Genomic DNA, 24,615 nt, shown 5'->3' on the forward strand with positions numbered 1-24,615 from the left:
AGACCATATACCTCCAATCCCCCAGTTGAAGACCCTGGTCTCTTGCATTTGTTTTTCTAAGCCATTGCTCATTTGGCACTTTAGAACTTGGCATGGGTGATAAACACTGTGGCTAGTCTTTTACATTTGTCCTGTGAAATGGGTCTTTCTCCTTCCCATATTTAGTACACATTTTCTTCAAATTAAAAAATTTTAAACTATTCCAAAGAGCTCCCCTAGGGCCTTGTAAATAGGACAAATATATGGGCACAGATGTTTATCCTGGCCAATTCAGTTAGAAAGAAAGAGAGAAAGAAAGAGAGAAAAGAAGGGAGAGAGAGGGAGGGAGGGAGAGAGAGAAAGAGAAAGAAAGAAAGGAAGGAAGAAAAAAGAAAAGAAAGAAAGGAAGGAAGGGAAGAAGGAAGGAGGAAAGAGAGGGAGGGAGAAGAAAGAAAGAAAGAAAGAAAGAAAGAAAGAAAGAAAGAAAGAAAAGAAAGAAAGAAGAAAGAAAGAAAGAGGAGAAGAAAGGAAGATCACAAATACTCTGGAATATAGAGAGGGGGGTTGTATATTATAAGAGATTGAATCCACACAGAAGGGCTGTAAATCAGGCTACAGTTATTCAAGCCTCTTAGGCTTATGCAGACATTGATTGGTTGCCTCCATTCAAAACCTATTCTTCACTTTCTTCAGCAAGAATACCCCCAGCTTATTCTCAGTCACATGCTTTTAGTAGTTGATCCCATCTCTGCTGTGCGTGTAAGACCTGGAATCTGATGTTTCTGACTGTAGAATTGATTAGTTCAAGATAACACATGATTCAATCCAAGAGATTTTGCCCATGCTGCTAGAGAGAAAGAAAACATTTAAAAAATTTTAAATATATGTTTTGGCAGACGGTACTGACAGAGATGCTTTCTTTGCTGCTGGACACGAGTGAAAACAAGTAACTCCAGGAATCTCTGGTAGCCATCTTTGAACCACAAGGGCAGAGGTCTCTTAAACATTATTTGTTTGTAGTACAGTTTCTTTTTCCCATCTTGAGCTACTCAGAGCTCTTGGCAGAGCCAAGAAATAGAAAAAACCTGGGAACTGGTCATAGTCATTCGATCTAGGATTAGCCTCTCCCTGATGAGGATAAATTCCCCAATATTCAGTTATGTGAACCAATGAATTTTTCTTATTGCTTGTTAACCTGAATTGAGCTTCCTGTTACTTGCTACGTAAAAAGTAGTAATGAATATAATCACTACTGTAATCAGAACATCTCTGCTTTTATTTTGTTAGTCATTCCCCCCCCGCCCCCCCACTTATTAGGACTAACATGTGTATGGCTTAAAGTCAGGATACCATTTCTTAAGAAGATTGAAACGCCACAGGCCTAGATTTCCATTCATTTCAGTAAAGAGATATTTGTATTTATATGGGTCAGTATAGCACCCCTCTCTTCTCTACCTGATGTCCAAAGATATTGAGATCTAGATCAAAATGTCAGTGTTCTTTCTGATGGAGTTGCTGTGGTCATAGCTTAGTTGTATCATCACACAGTAGGGTTCCTAATACTTTAGGCCTGAACTGGGCTTCACACTCGCCACAGGCAGTGAACTAGCACAGGCTTGTTCTTGTGAAACTCCTGACAAGGGCAGGCAGAAAGACACACACTCAGTAGACAAGCTGGCTTCCAAAGGAAGGGAGAAAGGAGGGGCATGGCTACAGCATCCAGTGTCTTATCCCAACCAGCATTTCAGTCTTCTTATCTGGAATGAAGAGGGAGGGGCAAGGGATGAGAGTCAAGAAAGCAAAATACAAAAGTATGCAATCAGAATTGTGGGAAATACAAGGAGGGAAACAAGCAAGGCTTTGTGAAAAAATAAATGAGCAAGGTTGCTTGAAAATGGGTAAGCTGGAAGTCTCTCTGAGATGGCATTTAAATTGAGACTCAGATGAAAAGAAGCCTGTCATTCAAATGAGAGGAGGAGGTTAGAGTCAGGGAGCATTCCAGGTATAAACATTAGCAAGTATAAAACCCCAAGATGAAGAAGAGTTGGGGCGGTAGGGGGAGTTAGGCTGGGGATGAACTATGTGGAGCTGTGAGTGACAGGTGTTTGGATTTCATTTCAAGGGCAGCAGGAAGTTGTCAAACCATGGAACAGTTTAAACAGGAGAGTGACATGAACTTTCATGGTTTAAAAAGATCCCTTTGGCTAAAATGAAAATGAACTGGGCAGGTATGAGAGCAGAGACAGGGAGGTCAGTTGGGAGGATACAGCAATAGTCTAAGTGAGAGATAATGATGCCCTGATCTAGAGTTGTGGTGGTGGAGATGAATAGAAGGAAAAGAGACATTTTGGAGCTCAGCAAGACATAGTTTGCTGATGGATTAAATATAGTTAATCATATTATAAATACGATTAAATATGGGAATTAAGGGGCATCTTGATTTTTGGTTAGAGCAAAGATGTAATCCATCTTTTGATCCTTCTTCCCTTTCTTCCTTCTTTCCTTCCTTCCTTTTTATCCCTTTCCTTCTTCTCCTCCTTGTCTTACTACTATTCTTATTACTTTAATTTTTTTAAGTTTATTTATTTATTTTGAGACCGTCAGTGGGGGAGGGGCAGAGAGAGAGGGAGAGACAGAATCCCAAGTAGATTCGGTGTGAGGTCAGCATGTAGAACCCCACGAAGGGCTTGAACTCATGAAACCATGAGATCATAATCTGAGCTGAAATCAAGAGTTGGTTGTTTAACTGACTGGGCCACCCAGGTGTCCCATATTCTTATTACTTTTAGTATGAGAAGAATACATCAGTATTTTATTTGTAGACATGTAAAGTTTGAGATATGTAGTTGAGACTCAACTTATGGGTATATGGATCTGGACTTTATATTTGGGGCATACATTTGGGGATTATCAGCAATTAGATGGCTATTAAAGTTATGAGAATGATTGAAAGGACCTACAAAAAGAGTAGATAAAGAGAAGAGGCCAAGGAATCTGAGGGTCCTCAACATTTAGGGGTCTGATAGAAACAAAGGAGCTGGTAAGGAGATTGAGAATGAGTAACCAATTGGATAGGTGGGAAACCAGAGTATAGCATCATGGAAGCCAAGAGTATTTCAACTTCAAGGTGTAGCCAACTGTATCACATAATCACAAGTACTCTGAGAGCACTATAAGATGAGGACAGAGAGGTCTTTTGTATTTGGTTTCATGAAGGTCTTAGCTTGCTCTTGACAAGAGTGATTTCAGCAGGGGGAAGGAAACCTAACTAGTACATTGAAGAATGAATGGGAGATGAAGAAATGGAAGCAGAGTTACAGGCAACCCTTTTGAAAGATTTTGCCATAAAGAGAAGTAGAGAAACTATAAAGTTTAGGAAGGAAATGTGGGGACAAGGGAGGTGTGTGTGTGTGTTTAAAGATGAGAGATTTCAAAGCTGTTTGTTGCTGATGGAGATGATCCAGTAGAGTAGGAGATTGTGACACGCAGGAGAGAAAGGTTAGGCAAAGCAGCGAGTTATGTCCTTGAGAAGGAAAATGAATCCAGAGCTTAACAGTAGAGACTGAAAATTGAGAGTGAAGGCCTATCATCTACCTGTCAGGAGAAAACAAGAAAGTGGGAGGAGAAGTGAGTAGGCAGAGATGAAGGAGGGTCCATCTGATGCTTATGTTTTCTTACTGGTATTCAAGACCTCAGATAGAGTAATATAGTTATATCATCCCCAATAAGCCCAATGTCTTATAATAATATTTTTAATGCTACAGTATGTAAATCAAAATATGATTTAATTTATAACTGTGAGAATTTTCACAGATACAAACTCACAAAAAAAACAAATTTCTTGGTCAAAGCTTGTGTGTCAATTTTTTCAGTAAGAGTACATTCTAATCGACTATATTTCAAATTAAATATAAGAAACCAAGAGTGTTTTATTATTATGATTATAGATATAATTATTGACATTTGGAAGCTGCTTGCTGGGTATACCAGACAATTAGAATTTCACATTAAATAGACTGAGGTTCAAACCTATATAAGACTGAGTGCTTTGCACAGAGAAAACTTTCCATGGCTGGAGAACTGCATTCTTAACCTGGGCCAGGTATTTAAAAAACATGCTGTTGTAGTTATAAGGGAGCATAAGGAGGGGGTGGAATGGGTGAGGAGAGAAACATTACAGATGACTTTGTGCAAACTCATCACCACTGTTGGAAAAACAACACAAAACCACAACCAAGTCAGTAACATTATCTTTGGCTTATAAAGAATGGTACATTTTTTGGCTGACTATCATCCTCAATAATTTATCTTGTTGTTACATAATGTGTTTCCTTAAGAAAACTCAAAATGCCCTACACAAGTTATTTCATTTGTCTTCACTGCATTATGAAGCTGAGAACAGAAGGGAAGTTGTCTAGACTAGGGCTGTCTAATAAAAATATAACACAAGCCACATATGAAATTTAAAATTTTCTAGTAGCTACATCTTTTAAAAAGTCAAAAAGAAGTAGGTGAAATTAATCTGAATGTTATATTTTATTCAACCCTATATATCTAAAATATCATAATTTCAACATATAATGAATATAAATGTTTATGAGATCTATTCTATTGTTGGTACCAAGACTTTTTTTAAAAGTTTATTTACTTTTTAGAGAGCGTGACAGAGAAAGTGAGAGAGGGAGGGACAGAGAGAGAAGGAGAGAGAGAGAATCCCAAGCAGGCTGTGCACTGTCAGCATGGAGCCAGACACAGGGCTTGAACTCACAAACCGTGATATCATGAACTGAGCCAAAACCAAGAGTTGGACAATCAACCAACTAAGCCATCCAGGCACCCCAATACCAAGTCTTTGAAATCTGGGGTGTATTTAACACTTAGAGTACGTATCAAGTTAGACTGGGCAAATTTCAAGTGCTTGGTAGCCACATGGCATCTCAATTCTAGATAATAATGTAAAGAGCGAGGGTCACAGAATCCAAAGTTTGGGCTCTCTTACAAGTTAATAAAATGTGAGTCAGAGTTTATCACTGGTCTGTTCAAAATCTTCCTAAGACTTCTTATCATTCTTAGAACAACAGCTAAGCTCTGGGGTGCCTGGGTGGCTCTGTCAGTTAAGCATCTGACTTGATATTGGCTCAGGTCATGATCTCACTGTTGTGAGATGGAGTCCTGTATCTGGCTCCACACTGAGTGGAGCCTGTTTGGGATTCTCTCTGTCCCTCTCTCTCTGCCCTTCCCTCACTCAAGGGCTCTCTCTCAAAATAAACAAATAAACCTAATAGGGAGCCTCGATGGCTCAGTTGGTTGAGCATCTGACTTTGGCTCAGGTCATGATCTCAGGGTTCATGAGTTCGAGACCTACATTGGGCTTACTGCTGTCAGTGCAGAGCCCGCTTCAGATCCTCTGTCCCCCTCTCTCTTTGCCCCTATCCTGCTGGTGCTTGTGCTCTCTCTTTCTCTCTCAAAAATAAAAAATAAAAAAACATTAAAAAATAAACTGAAAAAAAGAACAACAGCTAAAGTCTTATCTCTGAGGCTGAACATGATATAGGTCTGCCTCCCTTACCAACTTTATGGCTTACCAATTTCTCTTTCTGCACCCACTCCTGCCTCCACCCTGCCTCAGATGGTGTCACTTCCACTTCCTTCAGCCTGGAATGCATCTTTTCATGCTTGATCACTGAATTTATGCAGGTTTTTGCTGAAATATCATCTTAGGAAGACCTATGATCTGAAATAGCTATTTTCTCTAGCCACTGTCAAGCAACTTACCCTGCTTTCTTAGGGTTCATTACACTAAGTACTGAAAATATACTTGAATTTTTAAATTTGTTTACTATCTCCTCCAATGGAAGGTTACTATCTACCTGTGAGTTCAGGGGCATTGCTTTGCACACTGTTGGTCACTAGCACCTGGAATAGTGCCTGGCACACAGCAGGCTTGTTGAACGGATGAGTGAATAGTGTTATTTATGGCAGATCACTTAGAGGGTATAGTATGATGCTTAGAGTGTACATTCTGGAGTTAGACCCTTGAGATCAAATTCCAGCCTGTCTGCTTGCTATCTCTATTCCTTTAAGGAATTAACTACCTTCTTCAAACTTCAGCTTCCTCATTTGAAAAATGGGGATGTTAATAATAGCATCTATTTCATAGAAATGATATTGTTTTGTTTTGAGGGTTAAATGAGATAAAGTATATAAAGAACATCATACAATATCTGGCCCATAATAAAGTCTCAAGAAAATTTCCTATTATCTGTTAAACAGAGATTAAAATGAATGCCTTGGCTCATAGGTACACCACAAACTGGCCCACTGCTCCACAGACATGGCCCTTCCCTTTGCCCCTCCAGTGCATTTGTTTCCATCTCTCAAGTCACCCTTTTGACTTTATTGGATAATGTTGAACTTTTTATCTGACTTCCATAGTACATAGGCCTTCCTACCGCTTCTCTGCTTGTTCTCTCTCATTTCCCTTTGCTGACTCCTCTCCTTATGCCCTTGTTTATGTTCCTTCAGGCTCTGCTTTTGATTCTGGTTACTCGACACCCACTCCCTGAGCAATCTCACCCACTCCTAGATTTCAATTGTTATCCTATGCTGCTGATTCCAAATCTATGTCTCCAGCCCAGCTTTCTCTCCTGAGCTCTAGGTCCACATCTGCAGTATCCTTATAGCCATTCTGCTTGGATAGCCGATACTTAAAACCATTCCACTTCCTCCAAACCTGCTCCTCTTATGGATGTCCTATCTTAATGAATGGCCCCCACCCACCCCTTGTCCAAACCAGAAAATGCAGTATGAGTCTTGAATTTTTCCTCTTCCAGACCACAGTCCAATCAACCACAAAATACTCACAAATCTGTCTTTTACCTACTTCTGTTGCCATACCTGAATCCAGGCCAACATCACTTCCTGTCTAGATTCTGGGCTAGATTAAGCTTCCTAATAGACACGTCTGTATCCATTCTTTCCTCCCTCTAATTGTTCTCTACAAAATAACTAGAATAATCTTAATAAAATGCAAATTTGATCTCACTATCATGCCACAGCCTCATTGTTTAGAGCTGCAAGCTGATTCATAGCTCCCCATTACCTTTAAGGATAAAGTCAAATTTGGGGGTAATTTAATTATGTGTGTTCAAAAAGTTATACATACATACTTGTTATAAACAAACAAAACAGCAGTCCTCCAACATACCCTATCCCACATTACTATATGCCATCTCTTATGCTTCAGCTCCCAAGAGGCAACCAGTGTTAATTATTTTACCTGACTCCTTTGGAATCATTTCCATATCCCTAAAGAACATGTTTATATTGCTATTTAAAAAAAAGTCAATGACTTCCAATTCTAAAAGTTGAAGATTCAGCTTATTTTCACCAACTCCTATGATACCTATCACATACATGAACACTTCCCATTCTTCATCTTCTCAATGTGGCTGTAACTTAATTATATTGCATTTAGTATCTGTACTGATAGGACTTTGTAAATCACAGCATATACTATGCTATGAAAAATTTCCCTTCCTTTTCAACTTTTGTTTTTTTCTTGAGTTAATTACAGTCTTCCCCCTGCCCCCTGTAACTTGGTTTTGTAATAAAGAGGCCATTTTTGATGTTTGTTGACAGTTTTCAATCTCCACTCATCTTTTCTATCTCCCCCACATCTGGGCAACCAAAAGTAGAAGAACTGTATAGGCCTTTACCTCTAAGAGTCGACAGGAATTTCAAATATAGCTCAGGCTCTAGCCCATGCGAGGTGGAATCCCCACCATGCTGATTCTACCCTTTAACCACAGTGAAAGCCCCAGACTACTCCTAGCCCTTTGCTCACTCTCTCACCAGACCCCTGAATGAACCCTTTCCCTCCTGGGAGCCCCCATCTTAGTGTTATTACTAAATATACCTCATTTATATTCACTGGTGGGTGCATTGTGTCTGGACAGTCAAATAAATTCCTGAGCGAGTGATCATGCCTACCTCTGGGCACTGAACTGTGTACTTTCTACATATTTATCATTAATACATTCCTAAACTGTCCACACCCTCAGTTTGGTAAATTTTCCCTCAACATACTTTAAACATCAGTTATTCTATCCATGCCATTTTCTCAATGATCTTTCCCCCAGGGCCTCTGTCCCACTCTAGTCCACCAGATTTGTTGGTCTTTGAGCTTCCTTCAGAGCTGTGGTCTTAGATTTTCCCTTCACCATCATCCTTTCTTACTCATGCATTAGAATCTCATTTCCTGGATTCCTGGATTTTCTCTTTTCTTATTTTGGTTGAACAAATCCTCCGATAGCTTCCTGAGAAATGACCTATAAAAGCAACATTTTTTATCTTTCCATGTCTGAAAAATGTATATTCTACCTTCCCACTTAAGGAATAATTTGGCTGGGGAACTCTACAAGTTACTTTCTTCTACTATTTTCTAGCATCCAGTGTGGCTATTGAGATGTCTGAAGTCATTCTGGTCCCTAATTCTTTTTAGAATCTTGTTTTTCTTTTCTGAGGGTTTTTAGAATATTCTATTTGTCCACAGGATTTTGCAATTTTATAATGATGTGTCTCTGTGTAGGTCTGTTTTCATCCATTGTCTTGGGAGCTCAATAGACTGTTTCAATTGGGGAAGTCATGTCCTTTCATTCCAGGAAATTTCCTTGATAATTTCTCCCCTCCGTTTTCTCCATTCTCTCTTTCTGGAACTCCCATTATTCAGATATTGAACTTCCTGGACTAGTCTGTACCTTACTCATGTAAAAAAAAATCTCTCAGGGGCGCCTGGGTGGCTCAGTCGGTTAAGCGTCCGACTTCAGCTCAGTTTATGATCTCGCGGTCGGTGAGTTCGAGCCCCGCGTCGGCTTTGGGCTGATGGCTCAGAGCCTGGAGCCTGCTTCCGATTCTGTGTCTCCCTCTCTCTCTGCCCCTCCCCCGTTCATGCTCTGTCTCTCTCTGTCTCAAAAATAAATAAAACTTAAAAAAAAAAAAATCTCTCTTCTCTTTTTGTTTACTTCCCATCTTTTTTTTTTTTTTTTTTTTTTTTTTTACTTCCTGGGATAGTTCCTCATCTTTATGTTTTAAACCTTCACCTGAAGTTTTATTTTATACTATGATATTTTCAATATCCAAGAATCCATTTTGCCCCTTGGCCGCTACTTTTAAAAACATTTGTAGCATCCTGTTCTTGTCTAATAACTGCAGTATCTTATAGTATTTCACTGTCTTTGAATCTTTGAAGATACTAATACCCTCCCTCTCCCACTCCTGCATAGTCTTTATTTCTTCCTGGTTGCTTTTCTATGTTAGTTTTGGCCTCTTTCTTATTAGAATATTCCATCAGCTGTCTGGAGATTTTTGGCTGTCTGCCTATGTCTAGGAAACAGGCACTACAAAGTTTTAGGCAACTCAATTTACATGGTTGGGCCTGTCAAATGTGGGTTTCACTGTAGGACAATTGGTTGGTCAGAACTATGGGAAGAAGGTGAAGAAAGAAAGTTAAGTGTCTTGACATTCAGTTATCAACCTTCAGTAGGTTGCCTCTCAGCCCTGCCAACTGCTGGCTTAGGATTCAGCTTTCTTGGGACTGACAAGTCAATAACTACTCAATTACGATTTTTCCAGCTTCCAAAATTGTTTTGGTTTCTTCTTTTACTCTCTATGTGCATGTGTACTTTTGCTTAAAAAAGTCCATTCACTATAGCTTTGTGGGTTTTTAAGAGGAACAGAAAGTACCATGAGTGTTGTCTGACATTTCTAATAGTAACTAAAACATACATAGCCTTTACTACATGATTACCAAAGTGTCTACTTTTTGGTCCTTGTCAAATTCACCAGACTATTTCATATCTGTTCTATATTCAGACCATCTTTCAGTTTCTTGAATGCACTATGTTCTTCCTATGCCATCTGGCCCCAAGTGCTGATTTCTCTTCCAGGAACTCCTGCCTGTCACCTGACTACTTCTGTGGATCTTTCAGGTCTCAGTATACGTGGTGGACATCTCTGACCTTCAGAAGCAAGAGAAATCTCTCTGATGCACGGTATCAATAGCACCCAGTTCTTCCTCTGTTTTAAAATGGGGAGGGGGTGCGCCTGGGTGGCTCAATCGGTTAAGCGTCCAGCTCTTGATTTTGGCTCAGGTCATGATCTCATGTTTTGTGAGATTGAGCTCTGAGTGGGGCTCTGTACTAACAATGGGGAGCCTGCTTGGGGTTCTCTCTTTCCTCTCTCTCTGGCCCTCCCCCACTCACGTGTGCACAAGTGCTCTCTCTCTCTCAAAATTAATGAATAAACTTAAAAAAATAAAACGGGTCACTTTTCATTTTCCCTTACTAGTCTGCAGGCTCTGTGCAGGCAGGGGCTATGACTGTGCTCCGCCTCTTTCACTGCAGTATATCCTGCTCCTAGCACAGTGCTTGGGACATGGTAAGTATCAAAATGCATTTGACCAAGAAATAGACACCTAACTGTAGAGAACAAACTGATAGTTACCAGAGGGAAGGTGGGGGGTGGTGGTGGAGAATGGGTTAAACAGATGATGGGGATTAAGGAGTGCACTTGTAACGAGCATCAGGTGTTATATGTAAGCAATGAATCACTAAATTCTATACTTGAAACTAATAATACACTGTATGTTAACTAACTAGAATTTAAATTTAAAAAAGCATTTGATAATTACACAAATGAAGTCAAGTAAAATTACTTGCTTGTGATAAGAGAATAGAGATAGTACTAGAAAACGATTCTCTCAATCCTTTCTGTTCAGCTCAATTGGCCTATGTCTGTTTTTTTGGTTTGTAATTAGAAGAAATCAAATATATTTGATTAGGAAAAGGAGATAATTTTCGGCTGGTAGGACCAGAACAATTCTCTCTCTGTTGTTTACAGATGAAGAAGCAGAGGATTGGTGATACTATATAGGCCATTACAAAAGGTTCTAGAACTGAGAGTATCTTATGGCTCCTATCCCTGGTTTCTGTTTTACCATTTGAAACACACCTAGGATGTTACCTCTCCAGCATTACTGTCTTTTATGCTCCATGAATATTTCTACGTTGTCTTCCCTATCTGACTTTCATCAAATAACAACCATCATGTTGCCATTTAAGGGACTAAATCAGTGATTCTTACTACTTGTTGGGGGTTGTACAAGAATCATCTTGGAGTCTTTTTCAATCTGTATGTGCCCCTTTCTCCTCCTGCTTCTCCAGTCTCTGCCTAGGATGCTCTAGAATGATCCTTTGAAAATGCTCCCCAAATGCACAGATTGAATGTTTGTGTTTCCCCAAAATTCATATGTTGAAACAATCCCCAATATGATGGTATTTGGAGGGTCTTTGGGAGATGATTAGATTATAAGTATGAAGCTCTCATGAATGAGATTAGTGCCCTTGTAAAAGATGTCCCAGGGAGCTCCCTCCCCACTTCTCAACAGTGAGAAGTTGACGGTCTTCACCTTGGAAGAGAGTTCTCAGCTGAAGTCAACCATGCTGGTTTCCTTATTTGACTTTCAGCCTCCAGAACTGTGGAAAATAAATTTCTGTTGTTTAAAAGCCACCCAGTTGGGGCGCCTGGGTGGCTCAGTCGGTTAAGTGTCCGACTTCGGCTCAGGTCATGATCTCACGGTCCGTGAGTTCAAGCCCCGCGTCGGGCTCTGTGCTGACAGCTCAGAGCCTGGAGCCTGCTTCAGATTCTGTGTCTCCCTCTCTCTCTGACCCTCCCCCATTCATGCTCTGTCTCTCTCTGTCTCAAAAATAAATAAACATTAAAAAAAAAATTTAAAAAAAATAAAAGCCACCCAGTCTATGGTATTCCATTTATAGCAGCCCAAACAGACTAAGACACCAAGTAATTTTGGTATGACTCATTCTCATAGGTGAGGAATATTATATTAAATGTTAGTTATGACCAAATTACATTTTATGAATCCACTACTCTGATGCGTGCTGCAATGGCCCAATAAGTGATAGTTTTAGAATGTTTAGCTCATTTACAAGCACCGAGTAGAGTAGAAAGGAGCCTCTTTTTCAAAGTCAATTGTATTACCTTTGAATACCACACCTTTAATATTTTCCCATAAGGTATGAAAAAAGAAAATATAGTACTGGAATTTAGGAGTTTTTATCTATCCATTAACCTGCTTGAGTTTGTTTTTAGAACTTTCTCTGCTTTGGAATAGTTCTTTCTATCCAAAAGGACAACCATGATTATACCCAAAGTGTATCAAAAGAAAAAGAAAATGTCATATATCATGACACAAAATTTCTTTATAAAAGAAAAGTTTTTAGTAACCAAACTGTGTCTCAATCTAAAACTGGAAGCTGTGTGATGATTTTGGGGTGGCATCTAGGCATCGCTAGGCTCATTTCCTTTTGTAACACGGTGGTAATGATAATGTCTCTTGGAGTAGTATGGGTTAAAATAAAAGCATCAATTTATAGCACATTATAAAACCATAAGTATTTCAATTACATTTAAAAATAATAAATAGTGAGTTTTGCTAGGGAATGTGATATGTCTGATGACACCACCAACATAATTATCCTATGGACACTTTTTTTGGCTTAGAAGCACTTGATTAGAATAGGCATGTGAATGCAGATGAACTGTCAAGTGCCTTGGAAAGAAAGATTAGGGTGTTTTTGATACAAGAGCTGCATTTCTGAACATATTGTTCCTAACAGGACTTGTCTGTACTGACCAAAAGGCATAAGGTTTTGGTTCACTAAAACATTAGTTTCTGACCATTTTCACATCCATGTTCAGAATTCAATTAAAGGACTGGTCCCTGAAGTTTAATTCTGATGGATCTGCAACATGATGCACTGAAATTGATGACAGTCATAAATGAGGACCCTTTCTTGATGACACATCTGTATCACACACACAAATAACACCAAACAGCATGATTCAGTGAGGTATGTCATGGTTGGTATTTTCTTCTATGGACTTCCATTGTACAAATTATATAATAATTGAAAACAGGAACAAGGTAACATTAATATTTAAACATGGTTTAATAGGACAGGGCAGTTCACCAGTATTTCAATGCATGCTTTGACCCTGGTAGTTTATTTTCTTCAAAACTATTCTGAGCTAATTAATAGTGACATCATTTGGATGTTTTGGCAGCTTCTTCATACTACAGCCATTTGCAAGTAGATCAATTTATTTAGGTCCTTAGGTCTCTTGAAATATATGATGAACAAACAGAGAATTACCTATAAAACAATTAGACAAATACAGGTCTTAGTTCTGCACAAGCCCGGATGTTTGTGGCAACAAGAATGATTCCTGTAAATGTGAAAGGGATTGAAATTAGGAGTCACTAGGCAATGGGTGGTGGATAGACAGGGAGGGGGAAGGATGGGGAGCTCCATTTACCTAAGTGTGGATATAACAACCCTCCATTCCCCTTCCCTTTTTTAATTTGCTCTATGTCAAAAAAAAAAAAAAAGGGGGGGGGGAGGAACCCTTAAGGCTAGACATTAACCAAAAGTTGGTGACAAGAGTTTTGGATTCCATGTGCCAGTTTCACTGATGACTCATTGGGAACTTTGTATAAGTCACTTAAACTTGTGCTACTTCAGTTCCTGCTGGCTGTGTTCAAAAAAGGAGGATAATACTTGATCCTAAAAATAATTAACTAGGGTGACTATTTAGATTTCTAAGAGGATATTTAATTAGGTAAATTTCCACCACTTCAATAATTACAACCTGACTGTATGTCTTAATATTTACCCTTTGGTTAAATTCTAAAATTTTACATTAATAAACATACATTTTCTCTTTTTAATTTTGCTTTCCCACTTTATTCCCTACATACTTGACATCCTTGTTTCATAGATTTTATTTTACTGATAATATCTTTTCATACCGTTTCAGGTCAGTAAGTCTGTTTTCTCCTTTTGCTAGATTATAGATTCTAATCAAATCCTCTATAATTTATCTTCTTTGGATTAGGATTCATTCCCTTAAAATTTACTGCCAGCATATTAGCCTGCTATTTTTCTTATATGGGCAAGATCCATTTATAATAAAAGCGTAATTAATGTATAGCAGAACTAGAAATAATGTATCTTAAATTTTACCTAATTTTTGTCGATGGTCTTTGTCTTTGTCCATCTTACTTGCATGTTAATTACTTCTCATTAATAAATCTACCTTTTAGTACATAAGCTGGGAGAGGAGAAATTTCACCATTCAACTTAAAATCAGAATTTTGCAGGAATGTATGACCCTGGAGGTCATCTAGTTCAAGCCCCCTCCCTTTTTTTTTTTTATAGATAAGAAAGTGGGTAAGTCACTTTATTTAAGGCCACACAACATTTAGAGTAGGGACTAGAACCCATGAGTTGTGGTGGATGTCCAGCCACTGTTGCTACTCCTCAAGGCTTAATTAATATATATGCATGCTTTAATCGATGAATTTGATTAAGGTCAACTCATGTTGGGTTCAGCCTCTAGGTAAGTTTATGTGTTTGTATTCAGATACTGCACCTTTAATTCAGTCCAGCCAAACTATAACCTTGTGAACCAGAAGTTCGGATGGAGGACTGGCACAGATCCATCCTCCCACTGAAAATACATATGCCACACAGATGCTGGATAGTCATCTTTGTTTCTGAGGACAACACATCACTTCTCAGGGGCAGCGATACATTCTACATTCACTTGACATTTAATTTACATCCACTGTGATGAGGCACCTAGGTGGCTCAGTTGGTTAAGTGTCCGACTTCAGCTCAGGTCATGATCTCATGGTCTGTGGGTTCGAGCCCTGCATCAGGCTCTGCTGCTTTGGATTCTGTGTGTGTCTCTCTCTTTCTGCCCCTCCCCCACTCATGCTCTGTCTTCCTCCATCTCTCAAAAATGAATACACATTAAAAAAATTTTTAGCGGGGCGCCTGGGTGGCTCGGTCGGTTGGGCGTCCAACTTCAGCTCAGGTCGAGATCTCACAGCTCGTGAGTTCGAGCCCCACGTTGGGCTCTGCGCTGACAGCTCGGAGCCCGGAGCCTGCTTCGGATTCTGTGTCTCTGTCTCTCTCTCTCCCCTCCTCTGCTCATGCTCTGCCTCTCTCTGTCTCAAAAATAAATAAACATTAAAAAAAATTAAAAAAAATTTTTTAGCTTACACTCACTATGAAATAAACATTGTACTTTTTGTATACAGAGTCCCTTCCCTCAGGGAACTTAAAAATGTAGGATAAAGACATAAGTGAAACATAACTGTGTAAAGAGTTGAATCCTATTAAGTGTATACATTTTAAAACTATCTAGTTAAAAATGTCCTCCTTTGTGTCACAGTGTCTTACAAAATTAGTCATTTTAATATATAACCAACAAAGGAAGTTGTTAAGCATATAACGGGAAGTTGGTTATTCATAATTGACAAGGTTTATTTGGTCCATTACTAACCACTATCTCTCCTGTTAGGAATACTATTGTAATGAGGTGAGGTTTATTTTGGAGATGCAAAAGCAGAAGTTTTGGAGTAGGGTAGGTAAAAATGAAGTAAATATTATTTTTATGTTTTAAATTAGTATTTTTATTAGTATTTATAAGTAATGTGTTCTTTGGGTAAAACATTCAAATTGTAGTTAAAGGTATAAGGGCAAAGGAAATGTTCTCTTTATTCTGGGTATGCACACTTAATCGTTCTTTGTTCTTTTTCTGGAGAAATTTTCTGTGCATGTGGAAACATACATCTGTATATTTTTCCCCACAAATGATTTAATGATAAATTTGCTTTTTACTTAGTTACCCTAGACATATTTGCACATCAATACATATTGACTTATCTCATCTAAAAAAAGTGTTTACTTACTATACCTTTGTATGCATATACCATGATTTATTCAAGCAGAAGTTGACCCTTAAAAAGGTTGGAAATATTAAATACTGGGGAGGTAAAATGGAGAATCTGTATCTGTAGCTATATGTGTATTTACCTATATGAACTAGTCATTGTCAGAGTGAATAGGATAGCCACAGACACACAGTACTCAAAGCTTATTAAATTAGTAACTATTTCTTCAACTTTGTTGACTCGGTAGATAGAACCCATCAGTATTTTAATTGGTTGCTTTTGTTTTTTCATTCATAGCTGCTGATAACTTTCTCCCTAAGTAATCTGAGGAAGTGGTAAAAGTCAAACTTTCTCCTGTCTGAGGCCATATTGGTGCTGTCTATAATATCTAATTATGGTCACTAGGACCCAGCCTCCTTGCATCTTGATGAATTCCCCACCCTCCTTTGCTTGGCTTGACTTCCTGTTATCAGCTGCCATCTATCAAGACCCTATAATATGCTCAGTGCAGAGGAGAACAAGTCGAAGTGTTCTACCTCACAATTTAAGGAAGGCAGGGGGCTAGTTTTTGTTTTAAGATAAAAATCTTTTAACAAAACACAAACTCCCCAAAACTTCCTTTAAACCAAACAGCATTGTCACACACTCACAAGCTCTTATTACTTACACAGCCAGATGACTCAAGATTACTAAATTTCTATTCATAAGGAGTTTGCTGGCCCCAAATCAACATTCAGTCCCTCCCCCATCTTCCTTCTCTCTCCCTTGGGAGAGTGATGTTTGGAGTGTTCGCTGCGCCACGTTTTAATAGAATGAAGACGATGTGTGTTTGCTGCCTGAACTGTTTGTTTTGGGATTTTATAAAGCCTCCCCCAACGTCTTCCTTTTTAAAATTTATTTTTTGAGGCCGGGGAAGAGGAGGTCGGAATCTTTTTTGGCTCCAAGACTTCCAATTTAGAAATACATGCTAGAATTGGTAATCTAGAATCGGCAATCTAGAATTACCAATTCTAGAATATTGGTAATTCTAGATTACTAATATATTCCAGAATTGGTAACACATTCTAGAATCCCATTGCTATTTACTATAGAACTGGGTATTTACATCAGAAATCAGCTGCATCTACATTCCCATCAGTCACTCAGTGTGACACAGCGGTGAAGGAAACAGCACTTAACCGTGCCTTGGGGGGTTACAGTTGACGCTTCTGCCTTTGCACTTGACTCCCCTAAAAAAACGGGCCCAACTTAACAACCTCCCTAGCAAAACTGGGAAAAGAAAAAGTCGCCCTCAAACCTGAGTGCGTCTCCGAGGCCTTTCCACTCCCCCGACCCAGAGGTAGTGGTGGTGGCCACCCCCTCCCCCCAGGTCCTCGCCCTTTTCACACGCGTTCGTGGCAAGGAGAAAATCAGTCATAAACGACCGAGATCCAGAGCTTTTCCTCGGGTGGCCTCCCCAAAGCGCGAGGAGGAGTCCCCAGTAGCGGCCCGCTCCCAGCCCTGCCTGTTCGAGGCCCTCCGCCGGCCTGGGTCCTGGAGCGCGCGGGCGGGGCGGGCAGGGCCGGGGGAGGCGCGCGGGGGCGGCCGGGAGGGGGCGCCGCGGGGGCGCGAGCGGGGCTAGAGGCCCGCCGAGAACGCGGACTCCGAGCCGGGGAGCCAAGGTCCCCCTGGGGTCCCGAGCCCGGGGTCCTTTGCCAAGGGGGAGGCGGGGCGGAAGCGGCGGGAGGGGCGGTTAGGGCGGGGCGGGTGGCGGTTCCGCGCCGCGGCTCTTTCTCCCTAACGCCCGAAACTCGGGGCTGAGAACTTCTCCCCGCCTGTGCCCCGCGCGCTCCGGCGACCCCCGGCTCCCGCACCTTGTTCCCAGCCCGTCCCCTCCCCGCCTCCGGCCGCGCCGCCCCCGCTGTCGGCCGCCGGCCGCGCTGCTCTCGGTTACAAAGGAGGGAAAATGAGCCGGGCGGCGGCGGCGCGGCGCGGGGCCACCGCGGCTGCGGCGATGGCGGCCGCCCCCGGCACCACGTAGAACGCCCCCGCCCGCCCAGCCGCGGCCCAGGCCGGAGCAGAGCCTGCAGCTCCCCACTCGCCTCCTGAGCCCAGCGCGTCGCCTCCTGGCCGGAGGAGGAGGTGGAGGAGGAGGAGGAGGAGGCGCCGCCTTCTTGCCGCGCGCCCTCGCTGTTGTCTGCGCTCCGCTCTGGACCAGTTTGGGGAAGTTGCCGGAGCCCCGCGTCGCCCAGATGTGCGACCTCATTGAGCCGCAGCCGGCCGAGAAGATCGGCAAGATGAAGAAGTTGCGGAGAACTTTGTCGGAGAGTTTCAGCCGCATCGGTGAGTGGCGCGCTGCCCCGGGCACCGGGCCGGACGCCCCCGGCGCCTGCTCCTCCGCCCCGCGCTTCTGGCATCACCAAAGCGGCGACCACCCGGGGCTGGTGTAGAGTGTGCTGCGCGCGGTCGGTGGAGGGAACAGTACCCGGACCTGGGGTAGGGCGACAATGGAAAGGAGAGACACCCCTCTCCCTCGGGATCTAGGGGATCATTTGTGGATGATCATAAAGCCCACAGTTTGGGTTTCCTCTCCTCGCCACTAGCGCTCCGCCTTTCGCGCCCGCGTTGGACTGGCGATGGGACGCCCCGGGCCCCGCTGCGCACCGGGCTGAGCGGCCGCCTGGGTCACTTGTTATTTTTTTATTTTTTTTTGCGCGCAGGTTTCGCTCTGGGGTGTTTAGTCAGTAATTTAGCTTTGGAAATTGGTGAAACGTTGAGCTGTTCCTTCGTATTGTTTAACACATCCAACCTAAAGGGAAGTGGGACAGATACCTTGGGACCTTTTGTTCGGTACTTCGGGTCCTCGAAAGCGAGATTCGGCTGTTCTGTCCCAAGCTCTCTGAATCTTTCCATTGCAGCAAATAAATGCGCGCTGTGAACTTGTCTGAACATTTAGAAATAAGTCCCCAGAACTTCTTACATTTACTACAGCTCCGGGGCTATTGTCTTTAAACCAACCAACTGATACACAAATAAAAACCGACTGAGAAATGTTTAGGACATTTAAGAATAAATCCATGTCACGGACTATAACAGGGTGACAACAGTATTATGTGGAGTGGGTTTGCTAGCTTTTTAGGGTTAGCCATAGAAAACCCCTTTTAACCTTAAGACGGTAGCTGCCTCCTCTAACATTAGAACTTTCATTTATGCAGGTAACTGTTTTCAGCAAGAAAATCCTACAAGCACTAAAAATAACCCCTCGGATTCCCTAAGAAGCTTTCTAGCCTTTGTTTCACTTGTTTAACATGTCATCCATGTTAATGAAGGTGTTAATGGAAATTAAGCATAAAGTGCTTAATTCCTTAAAATAAACCCCTGGGATGAATATGAGTATTGGAGTCATTCATCCATCCATCCATTCCTGTAAAAAAAAATCATTATATAAGCACACTGTAAAATATGCAAACTTTCTTCAAGCAAGAGGAAATATGGATCAAAATTTAGCCTAGTTTTCTTTGTGTTGGGTTTAAAAATTTTCTATTGGTACACAAAATCTTTCCGAAATGACTGTAAAGTTATGGTGTGAAACCAACATTTAATCTTGGTTTTACTTATTGCATGTATTGGATAGTTGCAGTTTCACTCTCACGAGTTAGGGATGCATTTGAAGAGTTCCTACATGCAAATGAAGTTTGAAGCCAAGAGTGTGAGAGCAAGGTGTTCAGTTGGTGTGCATTTTTAAAGAGGATGTTCAACCTGGGACCCAAAGCATCACAGAGGCGGGTTCTGGAGTCCATTAAGCCCTGTTCTAAAACACATTAACTGTATATTTACTAATGCTAATGACTCTGTTGGAGCCCTTCCAGTTTTGTGTTAAATAATTCATTGCAGTTGAATCTCAGTAAGAAACCAAGGACATTAATACAAAAATTCCTTATGTTTAAGCAATTTTAAGATTTTGATCGACAATCAGTAAAATTTGGATTAACTACAATGCTGGCGAATGGGGTATTACAGTTAATTGGATTTTCTAGCTTACTGAGATTTAGTGATGTGAAACTCCTTTTGATTCCAACACTTGTTAAAATGTCTTCTATGATCTAGTAGATTTTACTTCCTTCTTTCAGAAACAGTACAGTGCAGTGAACCTGATTATTTCTTGTATTGAAGGAGGGTCATGATTCTGAATAGCAAGTCCCATTTTGGAATACTGTAAAGAGATAAAGAGGTTTTATGTGGTTATGATTGTATGTCAAACCCAAGACATACATGTGAAGTGGGACTGCAGAAAAATTAATCTTTGTTATCTGAGTACGTTCTTAATGTTATATTTGCAACATCAAAAAGCAATAAAACAAATTTGGTTATGTAAAGGTTTTAAGGTGCTCAAGACTATGGAATGGGGTTTTTACTATGGGATTGTATAGTGCATAGATTAAGGGTGTGGGCTGTGTCAGACCACTGGAGATTTCCCGTCTTGCCACATGCAGCAGTGTGACCTTGAACAGGTCCCTCACCTTCTGAGCTTCAGTTGTTTTTTTTTTAAATTTTTTTAATGTTTGTTTATTTTTGAGAGGGAGACAGAGAGACAGCGTGTGAATGGGGGAGGGGCAGAGGGAGAGGGAGACAAATAATTCGAAGCAGTCTCCAGGCTCTGAGCTGTCAGCACAGAGCCTGACATGGGATTTGAACCCACAAACCGTGAGATCATGACCTGAGCCAAAGTTGGATGCTTAACCTACTGAGCCACCCGGGCGCCCCTGAGCTTCAGTTTTTCATGTACAACTCAGTTTTGATATTGGCACTTAGGGAAATAACGCATATGATGTCTTGTGCAGTATGTAGTGTAGACTCAAGAGATGTTCATAATATGTTATTATCATTATTGGTGATTGCATCATATTGACATAATTGATTTTCTAGGTGGGAAGAAAGAGAAGGGAAGAAGTGGTTACTGACTTTACCGTATTAAAACAGGATGGACTTTGGAGTTAGTCTGGTCTGGGTTTGAACCCTGTTTTCCCAGCTTGCTGTGTGTTTTGGTCAACTAGCAGAATATCCCTCAACCTTAGAGTCCACATGTATACATTTTCTTAAGGTTGTTGTGACGATTAAATCCGATAGAATACGTAAAATATCTAGTGCAAGATGTTACATGTGAAGATCAATAATGGGGGCTGTTACTATTCCTTCCAGTTTCTCTATGTATCCCCTGTCTCCCCCCTTTCTTCATTGGTACTTCATGAGATCAAAGAGTGAATGGTTTATTCTTGTGGAGTAATCCAACATCTCTGTATATGCATTCCCTTTAACCAATCTATGATGGCTTTTGAAGTAAACATACTGACTTCATTTTGCTTTTTTAGTATGATTCAAAAGTGTAGCTTGTTATAGGATAAAATATACAGCATCATTGTTTAGTCCTGAGAAGTTAACCGTTCATCTATAGAAAATGAGCACAACTTTTGAAAGTATGTGATATTCAATCAGTTTATTGTTAATAACCATTTGGACTATATAAGAGCGGCAACGCTGATGTTTAATTCATCCACACGTAAATGGTCATACCAGCTTTGTCGCTACCCACCCCAATACAGCTGATCTGAGATTACTATATTATATAAGGTCTAATAAAACACACTGGCTTTCAAGCCATAGCACTCTAATTTATGACATCTGCCAGGGAGTGACTACAACATAGTTACAGTTCTTTTACAAGATGGGTGTAATTGAATTTCAAAGTCATCCACTGATTTCAGTGGTGAGTATTTATGGTTTTCTGCTAAATAATGTCAGTGTGTTCACTTATTTAGGAATTACTGTTGTTGTCTCACGTGTTTGTTTTTTTTTTTTTTAATTTTGGTTAACATAAATAAAGAGAAATGGGAACTTAGTTGTTAAAAAGTTTATGTTAAAATCCTTTTCCTCTTTTGTTTCCTGTTTCTTTTTATTTTTGAATGATAGCTTAGGAGGAGGAATGCTTTCTGTGTAAGATTAGGTCAAACTGTCATTTCTTCATAGTCATTTGAATGCATTTCTTCACACTTGTTTGGATTAACTCCCAGAGAAAGGAAGTTTATACTCTGTGATATTTGAGGTGAAGCCCATGTACACCATTTTTTTTTAAAAGATGTAGTTTGTGAGAGAACTGAATGAAAGGAAGAGGCTGAAATTTTGGGTTTGTTACTTTGTTCTGTATGTGTGTAATGTAGAGTCCAGCTGTCATTTGATAAGTCCATTCTTAAGGTTAAAGGTTCAGACACAAAATGTAAATACAGTACCATGTCTTCTTCCAATGTAGTTTCAAAAGATTTTAATTTGAAAACTAGGAAATGGAATTTATATCTATGATCCTTTCATGAGAGAAAATAGTGTATGGTTTTCATATGCCAACACTTTAGTGTGTCTCAAAAGGCAAGAGGCTGTCTTTTGGCCTTTGAGGTAGACATAATTAATTCAACAAATAATTATTGAGTACCTCCTATGTGCGAGATATTGTGCTCACATTCAGTTTCAGTGGCCATTGGTACCAGTCCTCAAGGACTTTTATGAGAAGGCAGGCCAGTGAAAGGGCATTGACAGTATAGAATGACAAATTTTACCAAAAAGATTAGCACAATTTGCTGTTGGAGAACATAGGAGGGACACCACTTTAGTGTTGGTGAGAGCATGGCAAGCTCTCTAGAGGAAGCAGTGTCCGAGCAGAGGACTAAATAGACTACCTGATTATCTCAAATGATTCAATGTATACATACACCTTTGTTAACCCATAAAAGTGTAATATACTTGCTATTCCATGATATCTTTGAAGACAATTGTGAGTTTACATTTACATGAATGATTAATGACAATCGGGGAATGTAATCAATAATGAGATGTTGCGTGCTTGTTTGGGTAATAGTTTATTATTCATCAATGACCTGGTAAATATTTGGCAGAGACATATTTAATTGGCCTTTGTTGTTACTGTTAACTGCTGTTCAAGCAAGGATTCCATATTTATAAGAAACTATATAAAGTGTCGACCCACCAGTGAAGAGTTACTGAAGTCATAGATTTTTTGGTCTTAAAATGTTCTCCCCTAAGATATCTTGGGCTTGAGAATAGTGTGCATGGGAGAGAATCTAGCTTTCTGCTCCTTATATCTTAGAAGATACACCTGTAATTTCCTCTAATATTTCTTCCATTTCTTTCTACCTACAGACCCTACCCCTTTATCTAGAATGTTGAAGGAATTGGCAGGATTTGGGGGCAAGAAAGAAATAGTCCAGTCAGGATGTCAAAGACAATTTAGTTTCTTGCTTTCTTTATCTCTCAGTTTGAGGGTCTTCATTCTGTGTTTGCAGTTACCCGAGGGGGTAGTTATTAACTGTAGTTCTTATTGTATGCTTTGCTTAAGAAAACCCAAGACTAAACTTTTATTATGTCCAAAGTAAAGAAAATACAGGAAGTTTGTGCTGTGATTTATAAGCTTGCTCCTTTAGCTTTGCATCTTACATGACAGCCACATAATTTTTCATTAATTTTTGTTAAATGAGCTAGGTATGTGGCTGTACAATGATTGACTTTGTATTTGAAATCAGTGAGCTAATCATTTCTTATTAGAAAAAAATTTTTAGATGGAACAACTTGCCTATATTTATGTAGGTCACTAATATTTTATCTTGGAATCACTACTCAAGTATGTTAATTAGAAGATATGCCTTAGGTTTGAGGGAGTGAGGGTGGGAGTTTAGTAACATTGTTGACTGATATTTAAAGAAAGCCTTCTAGATTAGAAGTTTTACATTCTAAATTAAAAATAGTCTTTAAGAATCATTGAGGATCTTACAGCTTTCTATCAAAATAGCTTATTTTAATTTTTTTAATGTGTATTTACTTTTGAGACAATGCGAGAGACAGAGTGCAAGCAGGGGAGGGGCAGACAGAGGGAGACAGAGGGAGACAGAGGGAGACACAGAAGCTATCAGCCCAGAGCCTGACGCGGGGCTTGAACTCATGAACCATGAGATCATGACCTGAGCCGAAGTCAGAAGCTTAACCGACTGAGCCACTCAGGCGCCCCTCAAAATAGCTTATTTTAGAGTTAGTGTAAGTTAAAGCGAAATATATAATAAAATGTGTGTAAGTAATTGAATGTAAGATAAGCTATTTGAGAATGGTATAAAGGGCTGTCTTTTTATTTTTCATTTAGAAGTAGTTGTCCTCTAATAAAGTCAGTAGAGAAATTTGGTACAGATCAGCTTCTTAGGTAAAAAGAGGAAAACTAAGAATTGAACTTTCAGAAACACTTTATTTCCCTCAATCTACCCTCACCCCCCTTAATTCACCACAACTACATACTTCCTGATGTTTAAAAAGACAAGTCTATGGTATGAAACAGAAAATATACTTTTCAAGATTGTTACATTATATAATATAAGCTCTGGTATGGTAGATTCCATTTAAGCACATGACTTCTCTCAGAGATTGATTCCCAACATAATTTGTTTTCCATTGCTTTTGTCAGAACATAGCTTTCCAAGTAAGAGCAACACAAGTGCTTCTATCCTGACTAGAACTGTCCAGTACAGACGGTAAACACCTATGCACAATTCTATAAATTAGAAACATGTCTCCAGCTAGTGGTTTCAGCTAAATTAGCTCCTTTGTGCATTCTCCTTAATATGAAACATTCTAAGTAATTGTAGGATTTAAGGAACTAGGGTGTTTGCCAACTATGCATGAAATACTTACTTCTCTCTCTTTAGAGTAATAGAATGCCAATTCTGAATCCATGCATATTTAAATAAATTTTGAGCATTTGCCAATTCCCATACAACGTTCTGAATGCA

At 40.1% G+C, this 24,615-nt stretch overlaps 1 protein-coding gene and 1 long non-coding RNA gene across 5 annotated transcripts in view; one reads left to right on the forward strand and one right to left on the reverse strand.

The window, feature by feature from the left end:
- The window catches only part of CDK14 (cyclin dependent kinase 14), a 614,333-nt gene that overhangs the window by 9,015 nt on the left and 580,703 nt on the right, over positions 1-24,615 (forward strand). Inside the window, exon 1 of one of the 4 annotated variants that reach the window (XM_060633844.3) lies at positions 17,489-18,121. The exons of 1 other annotated variant lie outside the window; for it this stretch is intronic. In XM_060633844.3, the coding sequence (XP_060489827.1) occupies positions 18,031-18,121 (91 nt within the window). In that variant the 5' untranslated portion in view covers positions 17,489-18,030. Of the gene's footprint in view, positions 1-17,488; positions 18,122-24,615 lie in introns of those variants that run through there. 2 more of the 4 variants (XM_060633843.3, XM_060633841.3) reach the window with 2 other exon arrangements.
- On the reverse strand, positions 12,989-16,764 carry LOC144614070 (uncharacterized). The gene is made up of 2 exons (XR_013551604.1): positions 16,467-16,764; positions 12,989-13,211 (listed from the first exon to the last, which is right to left on the reverse strand). It is a non-coding gene; the product is annotated as an uncharacterized LOC144614070 (long non-coding RNA).

This window comes from Panthera onca, chromosome A2 (assembly GCF_046562875.1).
Source record: "Panthera onca isolate mPanOnc1 chromosome A2, mPanOnc1 haplotype 2, whole genome shotgun sequence".
NCBI classification, from domain to species: domain Eukaryota; kingdom Metazoa; phylum Chordata; class Mammalia; order Carnivora; family Felidae; genus Panthera; species Panthera onca.